The 24385-nt window shown below is 44.6% G+C and overlaps 1 protein-coding gene across 3 annotated transcripts in view; it reads right to left on the reverse strand.

Moving 5' to 3' along the window:
- Positions 1-8080: 8080 nt before the first annotated feature.
- The window catches only part of BOK (BCL2 family apoptosis regulator BOK), a 110696-nt gene continuing 94391 nt past the window's right edge, over positions 8081-24385 (reverse strand). For all 3 annotated transcript variants that reach the window (XM_088479280.1, XM_088479279.1, XM_088479278.1), the window contains one exon: positions 8081-8587. In XM_088479280.1, the coding sequence (XP_088335406.1) occupies positions 8462-8587 (126 nt within the window). In that variant the 3' untranslated portion in view covers positions 8081-8461. The remainder of the gene's footprint in view (positions 8588-24385) is intronic.

Here is a 24385-nt window from a genome sequence, read left to right on the forward strand (position 1 = left end):
GCCGTGCAGCACGGCCGCTGCAACATATCTGTGAAAGATGTCTTTCACAGATATAATGTGTGTACGCATACCCCCCAACGTGACCTCTTCTACCAGTCCTCCGTCCCCGGACTTCACTTAATTGATTATTGCCGTCACCTGTGCTGAAACACCCTTCACATCAATTAATCAGTTCAACACAGGTGACTGCAATCATAAATTAAGAGGGAAGTCCAGGAGCAGAGCATTTTGTACCTAGTGGAAGGGTTCATGTTGGGGGGTCTGATGTACGCACCGCCTGATGGATGGAATGATAAATCGTTCGTCGGCTTAAAAGCATTTTTAATTACTTTACCTCTCAGTTTTTGCATTATAAATTATTTGTCCCACTTTTTCTATAATATGTGTAACTCTATTTTCAGAAAATAATTTATTTTCAACCATGAAATATGTAACATATATTTTTAAAGCAGACCTGTCACACACAGTAATATACCTGTTAAACATATAAGACAACTTATATGTTTACTTATTTTACATCCACTTTGTTTCAGCATTATAGTTTTGTTTAAACCAGTGGTTTTAAAACTCTTCATTCAGGGCCCTAAACAGTCCATGTTTCCAGCTCACCTAGCGGGTGCCCAGGTGTAGTCATTACTCACTGCCACATTTTAAAGATCCACAGGTGGAGCTAATTATTTCACCTGTGATTCTGTGAGGAGACCTGGAAAGCATAAACTGTTTGGAGTCCTGTCCAGAGGACCGAGTTTGAGAACCTATGGTCTAAACTCTCCGTTGTGCATGAAGTTAGACATCCGGGTGGTATACATGTTGGTGAGTAGTAATGAGGTTTTGAGTGTCGTATATACTATCTCTTATGAAGTGTGAGCATCCTATGCATAATAAATGTCCTGTAAAATCCTCAAATGGCAGGAAGTTTCCAGCTTTTAAGGCAGGCTTCTGATTGGTTCAAAATGCTCTCATTTCAGGGACCTAAGCACAACTGCTATTTTGCATGCTTGTTACAGGAAGTTCCAAAAATGGAGTGTCAAAGTTGTATAGCTTTGTTCTATCAATACGGTCAAGAAACGGGGGAAAGAAGGAGAACTCTGTTTTGTGAGCACTCTTAAGCTGGCCATCCACTATACAGTTTTCTGTCAGATATCTGTCCAATCTGGCTGGTTGGAATGAAAACCTGGTTATGTATGGGAGCAAATGACAGTCCATCATATTGTTTTAAACACTGAAAAAAGGACAAAAAAAATTGTTCAAATTGGTAAAATGTGTGTGTTTTAACCAATTTGTCTGAACAACCATTTTTGGCTATTTTCCAGTGTTTGTGAGCAAATGGACGAATATCATTGGCTCCCATACATTACCAGGTTTTTATTCCAACCAGCCAGATTGGACAGATATCTGACAGAAAATTGTATAGTGTATGGCCAGCTTTAGAGTTATAGATATAAGATATATTCTAAAAAATTAATTAGCATGGGTGCCCACATAACACCCAATCGACACATATATTCACATTTGTATTTGTAAGACATACAAAAACACATCAAAAATAAATTCAATGAAATATCACTGAAGGTAGTTTTTTGGTTTGAAATGACAATCACATTAACTGAAATTAGAGTGATCGTGAAAGTGGAGATTAATCTATCTGCTCCTTCTATGACGAAATATTAGATCACATCTATTTACTCATTGCTATTTGAAGATTGTTATATCACAATGCATTAGACTGTACCCATCATGTCATCATATTACATAAAGTTGTGGGTGCAGATAATAAGTGAGGTCAGGGCATAGAGCTGCCACTCCTCATTCTACTGCTCCTCATCTGTGCTCAATGCTATTTGTGAGGAGTGAGAGATAACTGGAGAACAGTTTGCCCTTGGAAACAAAACAGGGACATTGCTCACATTTCGTTTCTGCTGTTGGGTGTCATTCTTAATGCATAGGACACTCAATGAGAGAACTACTCAAATGCGATTGATTGCAGTTAATAGAGATAAAGAAACAATAGTCATGGATAAAGTGTCCAGGTGCAGGATATGCCAACCTAAAGCATACAACTTGGCACTTGCTTCCAACCTTAATATATGAGTACGGTGCAAATTTTCAATAGATATACATAGGGTGCATTAATATACCTGTGACATCTTGCATATGTCCTAGCTCATACTGTAGATAAATACTAAGACATATAACAGCCGACCCCAAAAAAGGCAGGCAAAGTGGAAGAAACAGTACAAATCAATTAAATAGTAAAAAAGTACATAATTTCAGGATTGCACAGTATTAGCAGATTTTAGAATATATAATAAAGGTTAAATTTTAGATAATTATTCTGTAAAACTTAGGGCCGTATTCAATTAGACGCGAAAAGCCGTTTTTCGCAAAAAAAATTGCGGATGAAGTCATTTCGCCAGGTGGAAACTTTTCACAGTTTTCAATTCCAAATAGTTTTCGCGTACGCGAAAACGCAATGCAATGTAATAGGCGAAAAATATTTGCCTATGAATAGGTGGTGATAAAAAGTGTAGAATTGCGGTTTTGGGGTTTAAAGATGGGGAAACCACTCAGCACCCTTGGGACAGCCCCCCAAAGCATAACTGCGTAAAAAAAAAATCCCTAAAAAAAAATTGAGGAACACCCCAAAAAATTACTTTGAAAAAGTGCAAAGTGGGGGTACAAACTTTTAAACTAGCTAAATAGACTTTTTTGGGGTCTGCAAGTATGGGGGAGGTGTTTTTTGGATTGCAGGTGCTTGCTGAAGGTGCGTTTTTTAAAATTTCACTTTGCGATTTTAAACCATGCTTGCACCCATTTCAAGTACTCCAAATTTGACAGGACTACTTATTTTCTCCACTTGTGCAAAGAAGCTGCCAATTGACAGTACTTAAGTACCCTAAATAGCTTCAGTAGAGCTATTCGGGGACATCTATATCGATCCCCAATGTTAGTGCATCTTTTGGGGGGTGTCAGGCTGATTTCCCCATTTTTGACAGCACTTTTCACCTGTTTGTGTTTCGCAGGGATGTGTTTTCGCGTCCTTTGGAATTGAATACGGCGAATAGCGGGGATGAGCCTGATAAGTTTCCACGGCCAAAACACGCGTTGTAGTCAAAGTGCGGCAGGCGAAACCTTTCCGACTTTTCGCGGCTAATTGAATATAGCCCATAGAGTGCTCACAAAACAGAGTTCTCCTTCTCTTACCCCGTTTCTTGACATTGTATCTAACTCAAGTGAGCACCGCCACTGCCCTATATGTCTTCATTTCCCCTTATATAGCATGGAATAGTGGCTTTAATACATGAAATAAATTTATCTGCCTGTGCAATGTCATCCCTTTTCCTACTGTTTCTATCAATAAGGTATATGTGCTAACATTGAGAGTACAAGTGCTCTTTAATACCTACAACAGTGGTTCCCAAACGATGTCGTGGCACCCTGGGGAGCCACAGGGCTATTGCAGGGGGGCCACGGTTTGAAAGTCCAGGGTCAAATTAAATTATTTATGGTTAATGTGATAGGCAGCCGCCAGCACTGGTTTTGCCTATCATAAAATATGATAAACAACAACTGAACCTAAGCATGATAGGTAAGCACAATTTACTTAATGAGAAATTAAGACAACATTATTCAATTAAGAAACTTTTGGCCTAGGGGTGCCATGAAACATATGATGATCCTCTAGGGCGCCGTGATTCAAGAAAGTTTGTGAACCACTGACCTACACCATATTAAATACAAGTTACTTTCTATCTTATACTGTAGCTTGCGTATCGCCAGAGGTACCTCAGTAACATTCAAGGAAAACTTTGAAGTAATTAGTTGAACTCCAATTAACTGCCGGTAACTATATCTACAAATAATAAGCAAAATATCCTAAGCAATTATTCAACACTTAATATAAGGAGACCCATAGTAAGAAACTTACTGAGAAAACCGTATCAACACACATCCACGGGTTGCAGATTAGCTGTACTGGTATGACTTGCTTATCTAGTTTCTAAAGCATTTAAATGTCTCTGTGGTTTTGGCCCAGAAAGTCAGAGTGAGAGTTAAAAAAACAGCAACTATCCCAAAACAATCTCTAATTTTGGGTTTGTTTATAACATCAACATTGTTTTCCACTGCACTGCTGACCGCTTCGGCTGGTTCTCCTCTGCAGAAGGAGGTTCTCGATGCGGTGGAACGTTGATATTACTTTAAGAATTCCATTAGCTCCGAGTGACATACACCAAGGTCATGTGATTGTGGCAAGCTCTTTAGAATGTGGTGGGATTTCTGATCTCTTCCTGATCTCTTCTGGCTGAGGCCCAAATTATTTAAATAACACAGGCTAAAGTATTATGTGCATGCAAAGGTTACAATTGCCTGCATATGCCATTATTTTATTATCCACCACATTTTCATTAAGTGCTGAAATCATATGTATTTTTGTTTGTTGGAGAAGTAACAACAGGGCATAGGAAAATTGAGGAGAAAAGTAATTATTGAGTTTGATTTACTTTACACACTACTTACAGAAATGCTCCCCACTGACTTATTTTCATTTGCATTCATACATATACCAATAAGGCTTGTTAAAGAAAAGCGATAGCTAACACTATTTGTCATAGCATACAGCTATTTAATACCAGTTAGTGTTTCCAGTTCCTTTCATTTGTAATATAGAAATATGTATTTTGAAAAAGACCCTAGGGGTAGATTTACTTAAGCCAACAGACAAGTGGTGGTGTTGCACAGAGCCAGCCCTAACCAATTTGGTGCCCTAGGCAAGATTTGGCTGGTGCTCCCTAGCAGATAATCCCACCACCAAGCTTAGTGTTTGACTTATTTTTTTATTGTTAAAGAAACACAAAAACTTACCGGAGTCAGAGAGATCACCCCCTAGAGTAGGCAAGTATGGTTATACCACACTTTGATGCCCCATTTTATGGTCTGTACTGCATATGCCCACACTGTAGTGCCACATATTCTTTCTCTAGGGTTGTATAGGCCACAGTAGTGTCCTTAAGCCCCCAAAATAGTGTCTCGTAAGTGTCTAAAGACACACTCCCACATCTTCAATTATGACACTCAACTTTAACTTACCTCTTAGGTGTTCCTCCTTTTCTTTCCTGCTCCTCTTTCTTCCTTCAGGAGTCTGGAGGAGGACACAAAATCGTCCCCAATTTAACATTAATATCCACTACATTTGTCTATCTCTCTCTCTCCATTATACTCTATAAACATATACAGCTATATATATATATATATATATATATATATATAGCTGTATATCTATACTGCCCACTTTACAGCACTCACTGTGACCCTCCTCACAGCACCACATACTGTCCCCTTCACTGCCCGCCTCTCAGCACAGCACCCCTCTCCCAACAGAGCACCCATCTCCCAGAACAGCACCCCTGGCTTCACCCAGCACCCCTTTCCCAGCATAGCACCACTCATCCAGCACCCCTCTCGGAAAAACAGCAGCCCTGGCCTCATCCAGCACACCTTTCCCAGCACAGCACCCCTCTCTCGGCAAAACAGCCCTGGCTACATCCAGCACAACACCCCTGACCTCATCCAACACACCTTTCCCAGCACAGCACCCCGGCCTCATCCAGTACCCTTTTCCAAGCACAGTACCCCTCTTTAAGCTGACTTAAAATTCTTAGTCCGGGCCATGCAGCCGTGGCCCCCCTGCTTGTTTTTTTTCTAGCTTCTTGCTGGACCTGGGGGGTGCGTTCTGGAGGCGGAGCCGTGAGGTGTGACTCACGAGCTCCGCAAAGCTCATGGTTTGGAGTAGCTGAGACTGCATGCGCAGCAGCCCTCCTGCAGCCATTTTACATGTAAACTGAATGAGCTTCTGCGCAGAAGCTCAGTATGGCCGCTGTGCTAGCCGCTGCTGGTCCAAAGCTCGCGAATTGAGATGTCTATAATTTCTCTATTGCATTTTAGAAAATGATAGACATAATCTGATTGGTTGCTATGGGCAACACCACCACTTTTGTGTTTTAAAGGCTTCAGTAATTCTACCCTCTACTCTGCATTCTCAGCAATCTGTCTAATACTCTCACCGATGGGGTGGATGGCACGCTACCTAGTAGCTCAACTTGTTGGTTTAGGAAGGTTTTATGTTCTTTTCTTTCTTGTCAATACCAAAGCTGAGCTTACATCTTCACAAAGCCCTGAGTACCCCTTCCATACTCCTAAGCAATTCCCCCACCTCTTTCTTTCTCCATTTTTGCCATTTCTTAAAGAAATGTGAATATTGCTGTCGGCACAGTTTAGTCCTGCACACATTGTTTTTGTGTATGTATAATAAAAAAATATTATGGTCCTTTATGTAGAGAGCTCTTGCCTCCTATGGTTTTCAAGACAAATCCCTTGGCCTCAGCCCTAGTGATGGGTACACTTTCTCCCCTCTCTGTGGCAAATGGATCTAGACAAGAATGCCCCCTTTACCCTCTTATATTTGCTCTTACAATAGAACTCTGCCTCTAAAATTATGTCAAATCCTGATATAGCTGGTATACAGATGACTTCGGGCAGCCATAAAAGTGCTCTCTTTGTGGACATTTTGCTAACCATAATGCGCCCCTTTGACTTTGCTCCACAAAATTCATCCTTTCTTGGTTCTTTCTAACTTCAAAATAAATGTAGCCCAAACTAAAGGTTTAGACTTTTCTATCCCCTCAATACTTAAACTTAATTTCCCCTTTAACAAGCATAGCTCTCAAATCCAATACTTAGGGATTATTTTACCCAACTTGATCAGTAACCTTTTCATGACAAATATTACCCCATCCTCCCGTAAAATAAGACTGACCTAAATCCTGGAAAAACCAATTATATGATTCATGAATTGATTGCATTACTTTTGATTACAGGTTGAGTCTCCCATATCCAAAATGCTTGGGACCAGGGGTATTTTGGATAACGGAATATTCCGTATTTTGGAATATTTGCATATCATAATGAGAGATCTTGGGAATGGGACCCCAATATACACACAGAATGCATTTATGTGTTATATACACCTTATACACACAGCCTGCAGGTAATTATATACAATATTTTCAATAATTTTGTGTCTCAAGCAAAGTTTGTGTACAGAAATTAAATTAATTTATGTTTCATATACACCTTATATACACAGCCTGAAGGTAATTTTATACAATATTTTTAATAATTTGTGCTTTAGACAAAGTTTGTGTACATTGAACCATCAAAAAGCAAAGGTTTTACTATCTCAGTCATGCCAAAATTATTCCGTATTTCGGAATATTTGGATATGGGAGAGACTCAACCTGTATGACTGTCCTCACACATTTACTCTACCTTTTCCATACTCCACCAATAAAAGAGTCTTCTCCCTGGTCCTTTCCTCACTTCAACTAGTGATGTAATTAATTTGGTCTGTTAAAAAGCCACGCATCCAAGCTCATGTTCTCTAGAGATCTTTAGTTGGTGATATGAGTATCCCCAATTTCCTAAATCACCTAGGCTGCCCCACTCCATGGGCACCAGAGTTTGGGTGAACATGGAGATTTCAGTGACAGACACTTCCCATTTGCTCTCTTCTATGGCTAACCCTAAACCACAGGCCCTCCGTGGTCTTCATACTCCATATAGACTTAGGAGGTCTTCATGGCATGCGCACGGCATCTATTCTGCTGCATAACAGAGCAGTGGTGTGTGCTCTCCCCACAGCCAGCCCTCGGATGAGCATCGGAAAGCTGAATCCGATGGCTGACAACCATTCAATTTCCGCTATTCGATGGGAAAAGTAGTTACATCGAATAGGAAACATCGATTGTTGCTAACCATCGGCTTCTCCGATGTCCATCCTTAACTTAAAGTGCTTCAGATTATGCAGTCTCTAGAAGCTGTTTTAGTGTGACTGCGCATGCATGAAAATTGATGGGCATACTGGCAACGGACGAAATCTGACGTTCGTCTGAGTGACATCATCATGAAGAATCCCATGCAGTGGCAGCCCTCTTCAAATTTTAACAGAAGGAGCCGTCGCTGTTGATTATACATTTACAAAAGAGACTATTACAAAGAAATGATATGTAACAGAAAACCGGTTTATATATCTTTAATGTGCACTCTTTTGCTTCTATAATACTGGTGTAGTATATTTAACAGTAACTCAGCCTAGTCTCAACTATTTACACTGAATATGTCCACACATGCTGGTCCAGTTACAGTACAAATGGCTGAAATCTGATGAATCTTTAAAGTCTGTAGGAATTGCTCTGAGACCAGGGAAATCGCACAAAACCATCTGCTGTTTCTTATAAGTCAGAACCAGAGCCAAAGTTCCATTCACGTATCACAATATTCCATGATGGGTTCTCAGGAGAACAGTGGTCAGCAGGACATGGGAAGCGAAGGTGAGGCATTACCTGGCAGTAAATGACTTGTCCAAGCTGCAAATGCTTCAGGAACAGATAACTATTGCAAGAGGTTATCGCTCTCGAAGCAGGAAAAATATTAATGCCTTCAAGAAGTGACCTAAGTTGCATACGCTGGAGACCAACCAATGTGACCGGAGGCCGGGTTCAGAGGTGACAACGCATTTTGTTACATCCGTCTGTAAATCAAATGAGAAAAATAGCCATCATATTAAAATCCCATCTTGTTATATTCTGATTACACCAGTCAATATTTTTTCCTCATACACAGTGATCACACATGACCAGCTATATGAGGGTATAGAGATATATGGAGCAGTTCCGAAACTGTGAGTGGACCAGATGAAAGTCCCAGCCATGCACTAGCCACCAGATTGGAGAACTAGTCACCAGATTTATGTCCACTTTAAAACCCAGTAGATTGAGGACTTTTATATAATATCCACCAGAAGGGGTTCTGCTTTTGTATACTAGCCACCAGTGGGGACTGTATTACAATTACTACATGGTAGCCACTGGAATGATGGGTGGGATAGGTAAGCCTATAAAAAATTTCTTCTTAGATACATAGAAATCTACAGACAGGCAAATTCTCAACTGCTAGTCAGCAAACAATGTGATTTTTCGAATATTTAGATTATTAAGACTATTTTTGTTTATTTGGGTATTAGCTTTTGTTTGTTTTTTAATATGAATCCACTACATTATACAAAAAGGGAAGATAGTTGTGGAGACTCTAAGGGGTAAATTTACTAAGAATTTATTCATTTTTTTCCTGCTTGCAAATTTACTAAAGGTAAAGTTGGGTGAGTTAGAGAGAGATTTCTCTCATCTCACTCATAAAACTCGGGTGAGATAGCAATCTCGAATCAAATCACCATCAGGCCAAATCGGAAGTACTTTTCACCTAAAACCTACATCTCTCAAATTCACCAAAAATCGGTATGACAAGCTCGGGTGATATAGGAGCAAAAACTCATTGTGATTTGTGTATGTTTATTTCTGTAAATGGATAAAATAGGATTACTTTGAAAAAAAAAAAATGATGTGAGGTCCCCCCCAAAATACACTAACCAGCCCCGGACATGGCAACTAGTCCTGGTTCTTAACATTACAGGGAACAAAATGTGTTCCACTGTAATTTAAGATCCAGCCCCAGGGACAGAGCTGGTTTTAAATATATGGAGAAAAAAAATTGGCGTGAGGTACCCCGTATATTTAAAACCAGCCCTGGACACTTTCTAACGGGGGACTGATGCCACAGCCAGGGGTGCCCTTTCACTGGGCGCCACAGCATCAGCCCTGACCGTTAGTCAGCCCAGGTCAGGGATCCCTGGGGAGTTGGGGACCCCCCAATAAAGGGGTCACCCTCTCCAGGGCACCCCTGGCCTAGGCTGATAGCCCAGGGTTGATAGTGTTAGGTGTAGTGTATAAATTAGAATTTTCATTATTGTCTTTATAGTGGAACTACAGGTCCCAGCAAGCCTCCCCCGCATGCTGGTACTTGGAGAACCACAAGTACCAGCATGCGGGGCATTAAGGGCCCACCTGTAGTTCACCTGTAAAGAAATGGTTAATAAATCACACAACACACCGTGAAAATAAAGCTTTATTGCATCCATAAACACACTTACACATATTCACCTGTTTCCAGATGTTCCCGTCCCCCTTGTCAACGTAAAGTATCCCAACGAATTACCTGTTAAAAAATATCCAATACTCACCTTTATGTCCCCCGATGTTCTCCGCAGTAATCCAGAGGGGCCCGGCTACTCTGTATCAACACGCATAAGCATGTTGATACAGTAAAAATAATGAGAACTCAGTGCTTGAGTTCTCATTATTGCCGGGACGTCAGCGAATCAGCGGCGGCTAACATTAGCGGACGCTCATTGGCTGGGACCCACGTGTAGGAGCCGCTCATTTGCTAAGTTCACTTGGGTCCCAGCCAATGAGCGACCGCTGATTGGCTGGCGGCCGGGACACTGAAGTCATTCGCGATACTGTAACACCATGCGGATACATGTTGTTACAGAGTGTCCGGCCATCTAAAAGGATTACTGCGGAGAACATCGAGCGACAAAAGGGTGAATATTGGCTTTTTTTTTTTCAGGTATTTCGAACGGATACTTTACATTGAGAAGTGGACTTGCACATCTGGCAGCAGGTAAGTATGTGTGTGTATGTACTGTATTTATGTAATAAAACTTTATTCTCACAGTGTGTGTTGTGTTTATTTACACATTTCTTCACAGGCGAACTACACATACCAATGGGCCCTTAATGCCCCGCATGCTGGTACTTGTGGTTCTCCAAGTACCAGCATGCGGGGGAAGCTTGTTGGGATCTGTAGTTCCACTGTAAAGACAATGTTGTTAATTCTAATTTTACACTACACCTACACTATCAACCCACCACTCCGGGGTTGCGGGGATAGCCCCGGGCTATCAGCCTAGGCCAGGGGTAACCTGGAGAGGGGTACCCCTTTATTGGAGGGATACTCAACTCCCCAGGGATGCCTGGCCTGGGCTGACTAGCGGTCAGGACTGATGTTGCGGCTGGGGGGCCCGGTGAAAGGGCATCCCTGTCTGTGGCATCAGCCCCCCGCTAGAAAGGGTTCAGGGCTGGTTTTAAATATACGGGGAACCTCACGTTATTTTTTTTCTACGTATATTTAAAACCAGCTCTGTCCCTGCTGCCTGTTGCTGGTTCTTAATTTACATTGGAACCCTACACATTTTTTTCCCTGTAAATTAAGAACCAGGCCAGGCTGGCAAGTCCGGAGCTGGTTAGTCTTTTTTTTAATAACATTTAACCCTTTTTTACAAGTCTTAACACACAAGCAGCCAACACATATCTCACTGATATGTGCAGGCTGCTAGCTAGGGAGAGATTTGCAGAGAGAAAACATTGCAATCTCGGGTGACTAATCTCCTGCAAAACGAGATACTCTGGAGAGATATCTCGTTCAGCTTCACCATCAGCAAACTCGTTTAGCCTCAAAACACCTGTTGGTAAATTTGGTAAAAAAAAAAGGGTTTAAATCACCCGAGTTTTGACGAGTACCAGCGAGATAAATCACTTTGAAACTCTCGACCATCTCGAATCTTAGTAAATTTACCCCTAAAGCTGGGTACATGCTATAGATGTATTGGACGATATATTGTTCCGACTTGGATCTGAACAATATATTGTACACATCGGATAGTGTGTAAGCCCGATCCGTCATTCCTGACGGTCCTTCTTTGCATCGTCCCATCTGCTGTCCTGCACGGTAGATGGGCTGATGCAATGAATGACCAGATGCTGTTACATGCAGCATCTAACATTACATTGCGCTTTCGTACACCAGATCGTGCAGTGTTTACAGCGCGCATGGTGTATAGTTACATCGGACGCCGCATAGCTGGGTCACACCGTCGCATGGTGTATACCCATGTTGAGGCATACTAGTCTGTAATTGAATACACTCAAATAAAGAAGTTCTCAGACATTATACCATTATTTATATACCTCTATAACTATATTTACATATTCTGAGAACACAACATAAAGATCTCTTGTAGGGAAGTTTTGGCTAGCTACAACAGTGCAGCTTTCAATGGAGCCAAGTATTCTTAATCTTATGCTTTACCAATGAATTCTTGGTATTTGAACTGTCACGGGCCTCTTAATCCAGATTAAGGGTTGGTTTAATTTGGAATTCCTTATTAAAATATGGTGTGATGCTATTTTCCATCTGCTTTCTTTGGACTTATTCTTAAGTAAAACAGATTAATAGGGGGAAGAATATACAGTCGGAATAGACTAGAAAACACCATAATCGGGGCATAGAATGGATAGCTTTGCATGCTGAGATTCTAGTGACAGTGGAAGTGGAATTACACAAACAAAATAGTTATCATATACAAATTACAGGATGATGACATTTTTAAAACACAATCTTAAGTGCAATATGAAACAACATACAACAGTTTTTAATTAAACCGTGATTGCAATGTTGGCTTACATCGTTTTAGAACTATGAACGTTTTAGAACTATGAATGAATACAATATTCACTGATTATTTTAGTTTTTCAAAAATATCTTGTTTATCTGGAGAAGTCATTCTTGTTAACATCTTCTAAATTGTAACAAACACTGTGGCTGATTCATAGTTGTACGCAATAGTCTTATTGTACACAGCGACTGTGCTAACATGCAAATGCTGCAGAAGGCGTCTTGTGTAAATAGACACCTTCTGCCGCCTTCTCTGATCCGCTGCTGCATCCGAGGATGCAGGGTCGAATCTACTGCGTGAACATTGGAATTCCGAGTAATCCCCAGGTCTCCCAGGATGTCTGGTGAAATCACGCTGTCGGGCCAGTGAAGCTGCATCTACTGGCTTTGGCACGCCTAGAAAATGGGTCTGGCCGGACCCATTTCCTGGACTGCTGCCCCCAAATGCCATCAGCATGTCAATCGTGCTGCGGCTTTTGCGGCACTACAAGCAGGGCTGGCCTGCCCGTTTTGCCGACTACGCATGTGCGTAGGGCGCCAGCCAGCAGAGGGCACTCAATCCCCAGCGCAGCCAAAGCTATACAGGAACCCTCCCGCCGCCACACTCCTTCCAGTCCCCGTCTCCGTGCCACACTCCTTCCCGCCTTCTACCCGCGGCCGCCGCAGGGAGGCTTCATTTGGTGGGTGCCCGCAGCGGCAGCCGGAGCTCACTCCTGAGCTTCGGCTAGGCTTCCCCCACAGGTACTATGTGAGAGACGTCATGACGTCTCTCCCATAGTTACGAGGAGCAGCGGACGCAGGATAGGGGCTTCAGGTAAGTATTCTGTTTTTTTGTGTGTGTGTGTGTGTGTGTGTGTGTGTGTTGTACGGCACTCTTACAGAGGATAGTACTACAGGGGCTACTGGGGTCACTATTACAGGGGCTACTGGGGTCACTATTACAGGGGCTACTGGGGGCACTATTACAGTGGCTACTGGGGACACTATTACAGTGGCTACTGGGGGCACTATTACAGTGGCTACGGGGGGCACTATTACAGTGGCTACGGGGGGCACTATTACAAGGGCTATGGGGGGCACTAATACAAGGGCTACTGGGGGCACTATTACAGGGGCTACTGGGGGCACTATTACAGGGGCTACTGGGGGCACTATTACAAGGGCTACTGGGGGTACTATTACAAGGGCTACTGGGGGCACTATTACAAGGGCTACTGGGGGCACTATTACAGGGGCTACTGGGGACACTATTACAGGGGCTACTGGGGGCACTATTACAGGGGCTACTAGGGGCACGATTACAGGGGCTACTAGGGGCACTATTACAGGGGCACTACTACTGGGGGCATTATCACAGGGGCATTACTATTGGGGGCACTACTACTGGGAGCTATTTTACAGGGACACTACTACTGGAGGCTAACTTCTTGGGGCTTTATTACAGGGGCATAACTACTGTGGGCACTTTTACAGGGGGCATTACTACTGGGGGCAATTTTACAGGGGCACCAATACAGGGAGCATTACTTTTAGGGGCACTACTACTGGGGCCACTACTAATGGGGGCATTGCAGAAGGGGCACCACTACGGGGGGGAACTGCAGAAGGGGTACCACTGCTGTGGGCATTATGTGTAAGTGCCACTACTGCTGTAGACATTGTACAAGGGTCACTACTACTGTGGGCATTGTATTAGGGGTACTACTACTGTGGACATTGTGTATAAGGGGCACTAATGTTAGCATTGTGTAAAAGGGGCACTACTGTGTGTCAGAACATAAATAACGGACACTACTATGTGGTGTAATGTGAATCGGACACTATGTGCGGTGTAATGTGAATAAGATTGTGCTATTGTGTGGTGTCGTTTGATTTGGAAATACTATTGTGTGACCACGCACCTTTCTTTTGAGACCTTTCCTTTAGCATGCCTACCAACCATCCCTATTTTGGTGACAAAGTGTTCCAGATGGGGGGGGCGGAAATGGTGAATAGATGACATGCGCATGCATGCGGCATCTATTGACTGGAGAAAGGGACTGGGAGCATGCCCAGCAGCTCCAAGAGCACTGGGCATGTACCCAGCATGATTGGCGCTCTTGATTATGGCTTTTCCCATGAGACCACACCCCTTTCCTTTGTCGGGTGCACGCACCTTCAGCGTGTGCAAATTCAGCCAGGGGGCGCCAAAATGTATCTTCGCTTACCAAAAATATTAGGCTCGGGCCGGCCCCGACTACGAGTGACGTCGCAGGACCTGATCTGCACATGCGCATCTCAGAAAAAATCAAGACACCTGTGAAACTATCACTCCAGTGCTCAAATATAAACCACTGTTCTTTATTATTAAATGCCGCTTGTGAAAATACCTGAACAGAATTTGCTGAATTTGCCATTAATTTTTTTTTATCCAATTTGTTTTGAATCCCCAAATGTTGTCATATTGATACTTGATGGGGTCCACTGGTAAAGGCTTGGAGGACTGCCTGTTGCCCATTACTGCCTTATGTTACTGTATATAAGACAGTATCTGATAGACAAAGTTAATCACCAGAGCAAAAAAAGGGCAGCAGTACAGTATTTGTATATGAACATTTGTATTTAACTACAATTTGCCAATTGCTGTGGTGCTATTAGCATGCAACATGGTAGGCAATGTACGGATGCAGACACAGTTGCATGTGGGAGGTAAAAACTAGAATAGGAGCCAGACTGAGAATGTGTCAAAGTTGTAGGTTGCCGAGAGTGATAACTAGAAATTGAGCCAATCGAGGCAATAATCTGAGTGCAATGAGCGAGAAGACGATAGAAAAGGGCGTAGCTTGGTGGCCGAGGAGCATGGCAGGTTGAATAGAGCTCTCTTGTCCATACGACATTTACATACTGTTATGGTAACGGCTGCATCAATCATTAAAGAAGATTAATACTTATCTTTCTCTCTCCTCCAGTCATTGCTCAAACAACACTGCCTAGCCATATCCTGGAAGACCCTTTCTGTTGTCCCTCGACATCTGCTTACTCACAAAATGACAGATCCTTTTGAACCCATAAAGACCATATAGAAGTATTTTTTACAAAAATCTACAAGCTGTTGGTAGACAGTGCACAATAATCGTTTTGAAAGCCAACTGGTCCCTTGTAGCCCTGATGAGGTGTTACTCCACCTTGATTCTTACAGATCTAAGGATCCGCCTTAAGATTAAGCCAGAGGGTAATTATACTTACCAGGGAGCTGTAATTCACTTTTGTTTAAATATTTCTGCTACCACACTGGTTAAAAGATCTTTACGCCCAATCACTGATGTCCTTCATGATAGACTGATTCTGTACCAGTATAGAGTCCTGTACCAACTCATTGTTGAACTCTATGGATAACTGTTCTTTTCATGATCTCGAGGATCAAAAGTATTTTTTTACACCTACTAGGCATAACTGCATTACCGACATTGGCATCTTCCACTTTCCTGCTCCAGTAAGTAATTGTGCTGTAGTATTGTTGGAGGCCTAACCTACCACATGCCCAATTTTTTCCAATGCTGTTGGAGCCTGAAACCATCTACATAACTTTTTGGTACTTGTACGGGATGCCAGACTGCTGCATCTCAGGATCTGGTTATCAGACCGATTTCATACCTGCTAAATAACAGCATTTTTCAAAAGGACATTAAGTTAATCACTACCACTTCGAACAAGCTTTATACATTATGTTTGTTGATCTCATGTTTGGAACTAGACCTATGTGTAGGATTTTGTATAGTAATTGTTAATATGAAGACTGTGACTTACTAGGCAGACCCAGAGACCCAGAGGGTAACGGTGATATACCAGGCAGACACAGAGGGGAAAGGTGACTTACCAGGCAGACACAGAGGAGAATGGTGACTTACTAGACAGACACAGAGGGGAATGGTGACCTACCAGGCAGACACAGGGGGGAATGGTGACTTACTAGGCACACACAGAGGGAAATGGTGAGTTACCAGGCAGACACAGGGGGGAATGGTGACTTACTAGGCACACACAGAGGGGAATGGTGACTTCCCAGGCAGACACAGGGGGGAATGGTGACTTCCCAGGCAGACACAGGGGGGAATGGTGACTTCCCAGGCAGACACAGAGGGGAATGGTGACTTACCAGGCAGACACAGAGGGGAATGGTGACTTACCAGGCAGACACAGAGGAGAATGGTGACTTACTAGGCAGACACAGAGGGGAATGGTGACTTACTAGGCAGACACAGGGAGGAATGGTGACTTACCAGGCAGACACAGAGGGAAATGGTGACTTACTAGGCAGACACAGAGGGGAATGGTGACTTACCAGGCAGACACAGAGGGGAATAGTGAGTTACCAGGCAGACACAGAAGGTGAAATGGTGACTTACTAGGCACACACAGAGGGAAATGGTGACTTACTAGACACACACAGAGGGGAATGGTGACCTACCAGGCAGACACAGAGGGGAGTGGTGACTTCCCAGGCAGACACAGAGGAGAATGGTGAGTTACCAGGCAGACACAGAGGGAAATGGTGACTTCCCAGGCAGACACAGAGGAGAATGGTGAGTTACCAGGCAGACACAGAGGAGAATGGTGACTTACCAGGCAGACACAGAGGGGAATGGTGACTTACTAGGCAGACACAGGGAGGAATGGTGATTTACCAGGCAGACACAGAGGGGAATGGTGACTTCCCAGGCAGACAGAGGGGAATGGTGACTTCCCAGGCAGACACAGAGGGGCATGGTGACTTACCAGGCAGACACAGGGGGGAATGGTGACTTACTAGGCACACACAGAGGGAAATGGTGACTTACCAGGCAGACACAGAGGGGAATGGTGACATACCAGGCAGATACAGTGGGGAATGGTGACTTACCCGGCAGACACAGAGGAGAATGGTGACTTACTAGGCAGACACAGAGGGGAATGGTGACTTACTAGGCAGACACAGGGAGGAATGGTGATTTACCAGTCAGACACAGAGGGGAATGGTGACTTACTAGGCAGACACAGGGGGGAATGGTGACTTCCCAGGCAGACACAGAGGAGAATGGTGAGTTACCAGGCAGACACAGAGGGGAATGGTGACTTCCCAGGCAGACACAGAGGAGAATGGTGACTTACCAGGCAGACACAGAGGAGAATGGTGACTTACCAGGCAGACACAGAGGGGAATGGTGACTTACTAGGCAGACACAGGGAGGAATGGTGATTTACCAGGCAGACACAGAGGGGAATGGTGACTTCCCAGGCAGACAGAGGGGAATGGTGACTTCCCAGGCAGACAGAGGGGAATGGTGACTTCCCAGGCAGACACAGAGGGGCATGGTGACTTACCAGGCAGACACAGGGGGGAATGGTGACTTACTAGGCACACACAGAGGGAAATGGTGACTTACCAGGCAGACACAGAGGGGAATGGTGACATACCAGGCAGACACAGTGGGGAATGGTGACTTACCCGGCAGACACAGAGGAGAATGGTGACTTACTAGGCAGACACAGAGGGGAATGGTGACTTACTAGGCAGACACAGGGAGGAATGGTGATTTACCAGGCAGACACAGAGGGGAATGGTGACTTACTAGGCAGACACAGAGGGGAATGGTGACTTCCCAGGCAGACAGAGGGGAATGGTGACTTCCCAGGCAGACACAGAGGGGCATGGTGACTTACCAGGCAGACACAGGGGGGAATGGTGACTTACTAGGCACACACAGAGGGAAATGGTGACTTACCAGGCAGACACAGAGGGGAATGGTGACATACCAGGCAGACACAGGGAGGAATGGTGACTTACCCGGCAGACACAGAGGGGAATGGTGACTTACCAGGCAGACACAGGGGGGAATGGTGACTTACCAGGCAGACACAGAGGGAAATGGTGACTTACTAGACAGACACAGAGGGGAATGGGGACTTACCAGGCAGACACAGAGGGGAATGGTGACTTACTAGGCAGACACAGAGGGGAATGGTGACTTACCAGGCAGACACAGGGGGGAATGGTGACTTACCAGGCAGACACAGAGGGGAATGGTGACATACCAGGCAGACACAGAGGAGAATGGTGACTTACTAGGAAGACACAGAGGAGAATGGTGACTTACCAGGCAGACACAGAGGGGAATGGTGACATACCAGGCAGACACAGGCGGGAATGGTGACTTACTAGGCAGACACAGGGGGGAATGGTGACTTACCAGGCAGACACAGATGGGAATGGTGACTTACTAGACAGACACAGAGGGGAATGGTGACTTACCACGCAGACACAGAGGGGAATGGTGACTTACCAGGCAGACACAGGGGGGAATGGTGACTTACCCGGCAGACACAGAGGGGAATGGTGACTTCCCAGGCAGACACAGAGGGGAATGGTGACCTACCAGGCAGACACAGAGGGGAATGGTGACTTACCAGGCAGACACAGAGAAGAATGGTGACTTACCAGGCAGACACAGAGGAGAATGGTGACTTACTAGGCAGACACAGAGGGGAATGGTGACTTACTAGGCAGACACAGAGGGAAATGGTGACTTACTAGGCAGACACAGAGGGGAATGGTGACTTACCAGGCAGACACAGAGGGGAATAGTGAGTTACCAGGCAGACACAGAAGGTGAAATGGTGACTTACTAGGCACACACAGAGGGAAATGGTGACTTACTAGACACACACAGAGGGGAATGGTGACCTACCAGGCAGACACAGAGGGGAGTGGTGACTTCCCAGGCAGACACAGAGGAGAATGGTGAGTTACCAGGCAGACACAGAGGGAAATGGTGACTTCCCAGGCAGACACAGAGGAGAATGGTGAGTTACCAGGCAGACACAGAGGAGAATGGTGACTTACCAGGCAGACACAGAGGGGAATGGTGACTTACTAGGCAGACACAGGGAGGAATGGTGATTTACCAGGCAGACACAGAGGGGAATGGTGACTTCCCAGGCAGACAGAGGGGAATGGTGACTTCCCAGGCAGACACAGAGGGGCATGGTGACTTACCAGGCAGACACAGGGGGGAATGGTGACTTACTAGGCACACACAGAGGGAAATGGTGACTTACCAGGCAGACACAGAGGGGAATGGTGACATACCAGGCAGATACAGTGGGGAATGGTGACTTACCCGGCAGACACAGAGGAGAATGGTGACTTACTAGGCAGACACAGAGGGGAATGGTGACTTACTAGGCAGACACAGGGAGGAATGGTGATTTACCAGTCAGACACAGAGGGGAATGGTGACTTACTAGGCAGACACAGGGGGGAATGGTGACTTCCCAGGCAGACACAGAGGAGAATGGTGAGTTACCAGGCAGACACAGAGGGGAATGGTGACTTCCCAGGCAGACACAGAGGAGAATGGTGACTTACCAGGCAGACACAGAGGAGAATGGTGACTTACCAGGCAGACACAGAGGGGAATGGTGACTTACTAGGCAGACACAGGGAGGAATGGTGATTTACCAGGCAGACACAGAGGGGAATGGTGACTTCCCAGGCAGACAGAGGGGAATGGTGACTTCCCAGGCAGACAGAGGGGAATGGTGACTTCCCAGGCAGACACAGAGGGGCATGGTGACTTACCAGGCAGACACAGGGGGGAATGGTGACTTACTAGGCACACACAGAGGGAAATGGTGACTTACCAGGCAGACACAGAGGGGAATGGTGACATACCAGGCAGACACAGTGGGGAATGGTGACTTACCCGGCAGACACAGAGGAGAATGGTGACTTACTAGGCAGACACAGAGGGGAATGGTGACTTACTAGGCAGACACAGGGAGGAATGGTGATTTACCAGGCAGACACAGAGGGGAATGGTGACTTACTAGGCAGACACAGAGGGGAATGGTGACTTCCCAGGCAGACAGAGGGGAATGGTGACTTCCCAGGCAGACACAGAGGGGCATGGTGACTTACCAGGCAGACACAGGGGGGAATGGTGACTTACTAGGCACACACAGAGGGAAATGGTGACTTACCAGGCAGACACAGAGGGGAATGGTGACATACCAGGCAGACACAGGGAGGAATGGTGACTTACCCGGCAGACACAGAGGGGAATGGTGACTTACCAGGCAGACACAGGGGGGAATGGTGACTTACCAGGCAGACACAGAGGGAAATGGTGACTTACTAGACAGACACAGAGGGGAATGGGGACTTACCAGGCAGACACAGAGGGGAATGGTGACTTACTAGGCAGACACAGAGGGGAATGGTGACTTACCAGGCAGACACAGGGGGGAATGGTGACTTACCAGGCAGACACAGAGGGGAATGGTGACATACCAGGCAGACACAGAGGAGAATGGTGACTTACTAGGAAGACACAGAGGAGAATGGTGACTTACCAGGCAGACACAGAGGGGAATGGTGACATACCAGGCAGACACAGGCGGGAATGGTGACTTACTAGGCAGACACAGGGGGGAATGGTGACTTACCAGGCAGACACAGATGGGAATGGTGACTTACTAGACAGACACAGAGGGGAATGGTGACTTACCACGCAGACACAGAGGGGAATGGTGACTTACCAGGCAGACACAGGGGGGAATGGTGACTTACCCGGCAGACACAGAGGGGAATGGTGACTTCCCAGGCAGACACAGAGGGGAATGGTGACCTACCAGGCAGACACAGAGGGGAATGGTGACTTACCAGGCAGACACAGAGAAGAATGGTGACTTGCCAGGCAGACACAGAGGAGAATGGTGACCTACTAGGCAGACACAGAGGGGAATAGTGACTTACTAGGCAAACACAGAGGGGAATGGCTACTCAATCTCTCCTTAACCAGCTGTGCATCAAGCTATGTCAGAACATCTAAACAGCTTTAATTCCTTAACACCACACTTGATGTAACCACTACTTTATTTTGGACCTTCCACAAACCTATTATCAGAGGATACCAATTCAGTTCATGTATCTATAGAGGAGAAACATACATTTGGTCCCCAATAGGAATTTCTACTGCCAATACTACATGCAATTGTGGCTCTTTGTCTTGAATCTAGGTGGCACGCACAAGGTTGTAAATTCCTTTTTGCTCTGTGTCTAGAGTTTTTATCCAGAAAATCAGATAAATCCAGATATCAACAGCATAAAAGAGGGATCAGAAGGCTTCACACGTAAATTATTTGCAGATAATACAAATTTTTCACCAATGATGCTAATGTGTAAAAAATGTACTGTGATGCATAGGAAATACATCTGTCTTTAGGGTTAACATTACATTCAATTGTGGCACTGGAGATGTGGACTGTATAAGTCTAGCACAGTAAGGACGTGCACACATGAGACGGTGGCAGGGTAATGGTAAAGAGTAACAAACATCTCACTCCAGTGGTCCCAGCTCTTTTGCAACTACATGTCCCAGTAAACAACAGAAGCCACACTACTATACCCAAGGGCACCATTGGCTATTACACCCACACACACAGAGATAAAATAAAGTTATAAAACTTTATTACTCAAAAAAATCAAATTGGGAATTTCCATTATAAACATAGTTCAATTGGAAACTAAATAAAAAACTGCATTAGCTTATCTCCTTATGGAGATAAATGATACTGAACTGAGAGCCTGATTCAGCAGTGTACGCTAGTGCACTGCTGAATGCAGAATTCCGATGTTCGGGAATCTGAGCAGGTGCATGATCCGTTGTGCGCATGTGCAGGACGGGTATGCGTTCCCGCTCGCAGACTGGCAGTAGACTGGCAATAATTGACAGTCTGCTGCCGTTTGTGGATGGGGCGGCGATGGCCTCCGTTTTCCTGAAACGGAGGGGTGTCACCGTCGTTTGAGGGGTGGGAAGAGGCCAGGATCTCCATCGGCTGACGGAGATTTCCTGGCCTCTTTCAACTGCGGCAGTCGGCTGCTTGACCCCATGGGTCACCTTAGCCTGCCGCTGTTATGCAGATTATCCGATGCTGCGTTGGACAACGCAGCTCGGATAAGTAATGAACAGGAGGCGTGAGGCCTCCTGCTGCATTACCATATTAGCAAGGATCGCAATTGCAAAGCTGCCTCCGTGCATACATCATATATCTATAGCCGGCATGCATACATCATATATCTATAGCCTGCATGCATACATCATATATCTATAGCCTGCATGCATACATCATATATCTATAGCCGGCATGCAGCTTTGCAATTATGATCCTTGCTGAATCAGGCCCTAAGTTAACTGGAAGGGTCAATACCTCTTAACCAATCACAAGCTGTCATCATGGGAAAACTGCTTGTGATTGGTTGAGTGGAGAAAGCTTGTCCAGTTTAGTCATTTCTATGCGATCTATGCTTTGAGCCCTTACGGACAAAGGCACTATATAAATAACAAAAAAATTATTGGTAGTAATAGGTTTGTTTTCATTGATTACATCTGCTACTAATATCGGTAAAATTTTCTTTTATAACACATTTTAACCCTTCACTGTTTGTTTATTATATATGTACCTCACTTTTTATTTTCATTCTTTATATGCAGCAGTAGCTGCTCCTAACTCTTTCACACTGCACTTTTCTTACTATGGCGGTGCCCTGGGGTGGCTTAGCTGGGCTAGTTTGGGGGTGTCCTGCGCTCTGGATTTGAATCGTAGTATGTTAGGGACCTACCCTACAGAGGTTACCTGGATATGGTGGGTAGGCCCATAACCTTGGCCAAGATTATGCTAAAAACCTCTATTGATTGCAAAATTGTATTGCATTTATATATTATTAATAATTTGGAGTTGTGCACCTGAGATTTGTCTGTTTTTGTGCCTGCAATTTGTCTCATCAGGTAGCACCTCCCATTATATATATATTCAGGGTGTGCAGTCCAGAAATCTTTCCCATATACTAATATCGGTAATTACAATATGTTTTGTTTCATACTTCAAATTCCTTTAATATATAGACTGAGGCAATATAAAAAACAATGGCACTGAGCATTATATTGCTTGTATTGTAATAAACAATTAACAGCATTGCATTTGGTATGTCCTACAAAATTAACATTTTAACAAATAAATAATTCCTCCTTATCTCTGTTAATTGAAAGAACATATTTTTTCTATTTTAGTCACGTAATACTGATGCAGAGCTGAGTGAACACCTGTTTGCAGAGCATGTATTACGTGTTTTCGCACCATGCATGCTCCAGAGCTGCAGATTTATGCACATTTCAGTCGAATCTCCACTTGTGACAGAAGTGGCATAACTGGGCTTTAACAAGATGTTCTCACTTACAAATCTTTTGGACCGCGTTCAGGGCGGGATGTACTAAGCATTGCATCCGCGAAGCTGTACATTCCAGAACTTATCTGGTACATACCGGCGATAATATCGTCGGTATGTACCTAGAAAATCATAAAGGACAGGTCTCCCGTTAAGAACTGTCGTGTGCGATAGGGGGACTTCCAGGTTTATGACCCAGAAGTTCCTCTGGCATCCGTATGCGCAGAATGACACGAGCGCTGCTGGGCACACTGGGAGGGATCCGATTGTATTGCTTTCAGTGCAGGACATGAAAAGAAGCCCATAGGCTTCTATTGGGTAATGCCATCTAGAGATAGGGTTACCAATCGGGTCAGCTTAGTACATATAAAAATGGTATTTTGGGGGGTTTGGCCACATTTCTGCCCTTAGTACATCCCGCCCATAGGCTGCTGCAAGTGTGCACTGATGATGTTGACTAGTATCATACTAAGCATACATATAGTGGGCACTGCAGAAATTAGGACAACTCTTTTAATTCTGTACACACATATGCACATTTAGGTCCTGATTCAGACCCGCTTGCTGTCGGAGGCAGCTCGCAGGTCTGATGGGCGTATTTTTATTTTTTTCATCAGGCCGCTCGCTAAGCTACTGACGAAGTTCTGGGGGTCTTCCACAACGAAACGCGTTTGCCAACCCTGGAATACTGCACTGAATTGGAGACTATAACGGGAGGTTTCGGACCAGCATTTC

Source organism: Taudactylus pleione, unplaced genomic scaffold (assembly GCF_031769625.1).
Source record: "Taudactylus pleione unplaced genomic scaffold, aTauple2 ptg000229l, whole genome shotgun sequence".
NCBI lineage: Eukaryota > Metazoa > Chordata > Amphibia > Anura > Myobatrachidae > Taudactylus > Taudactylus pleione.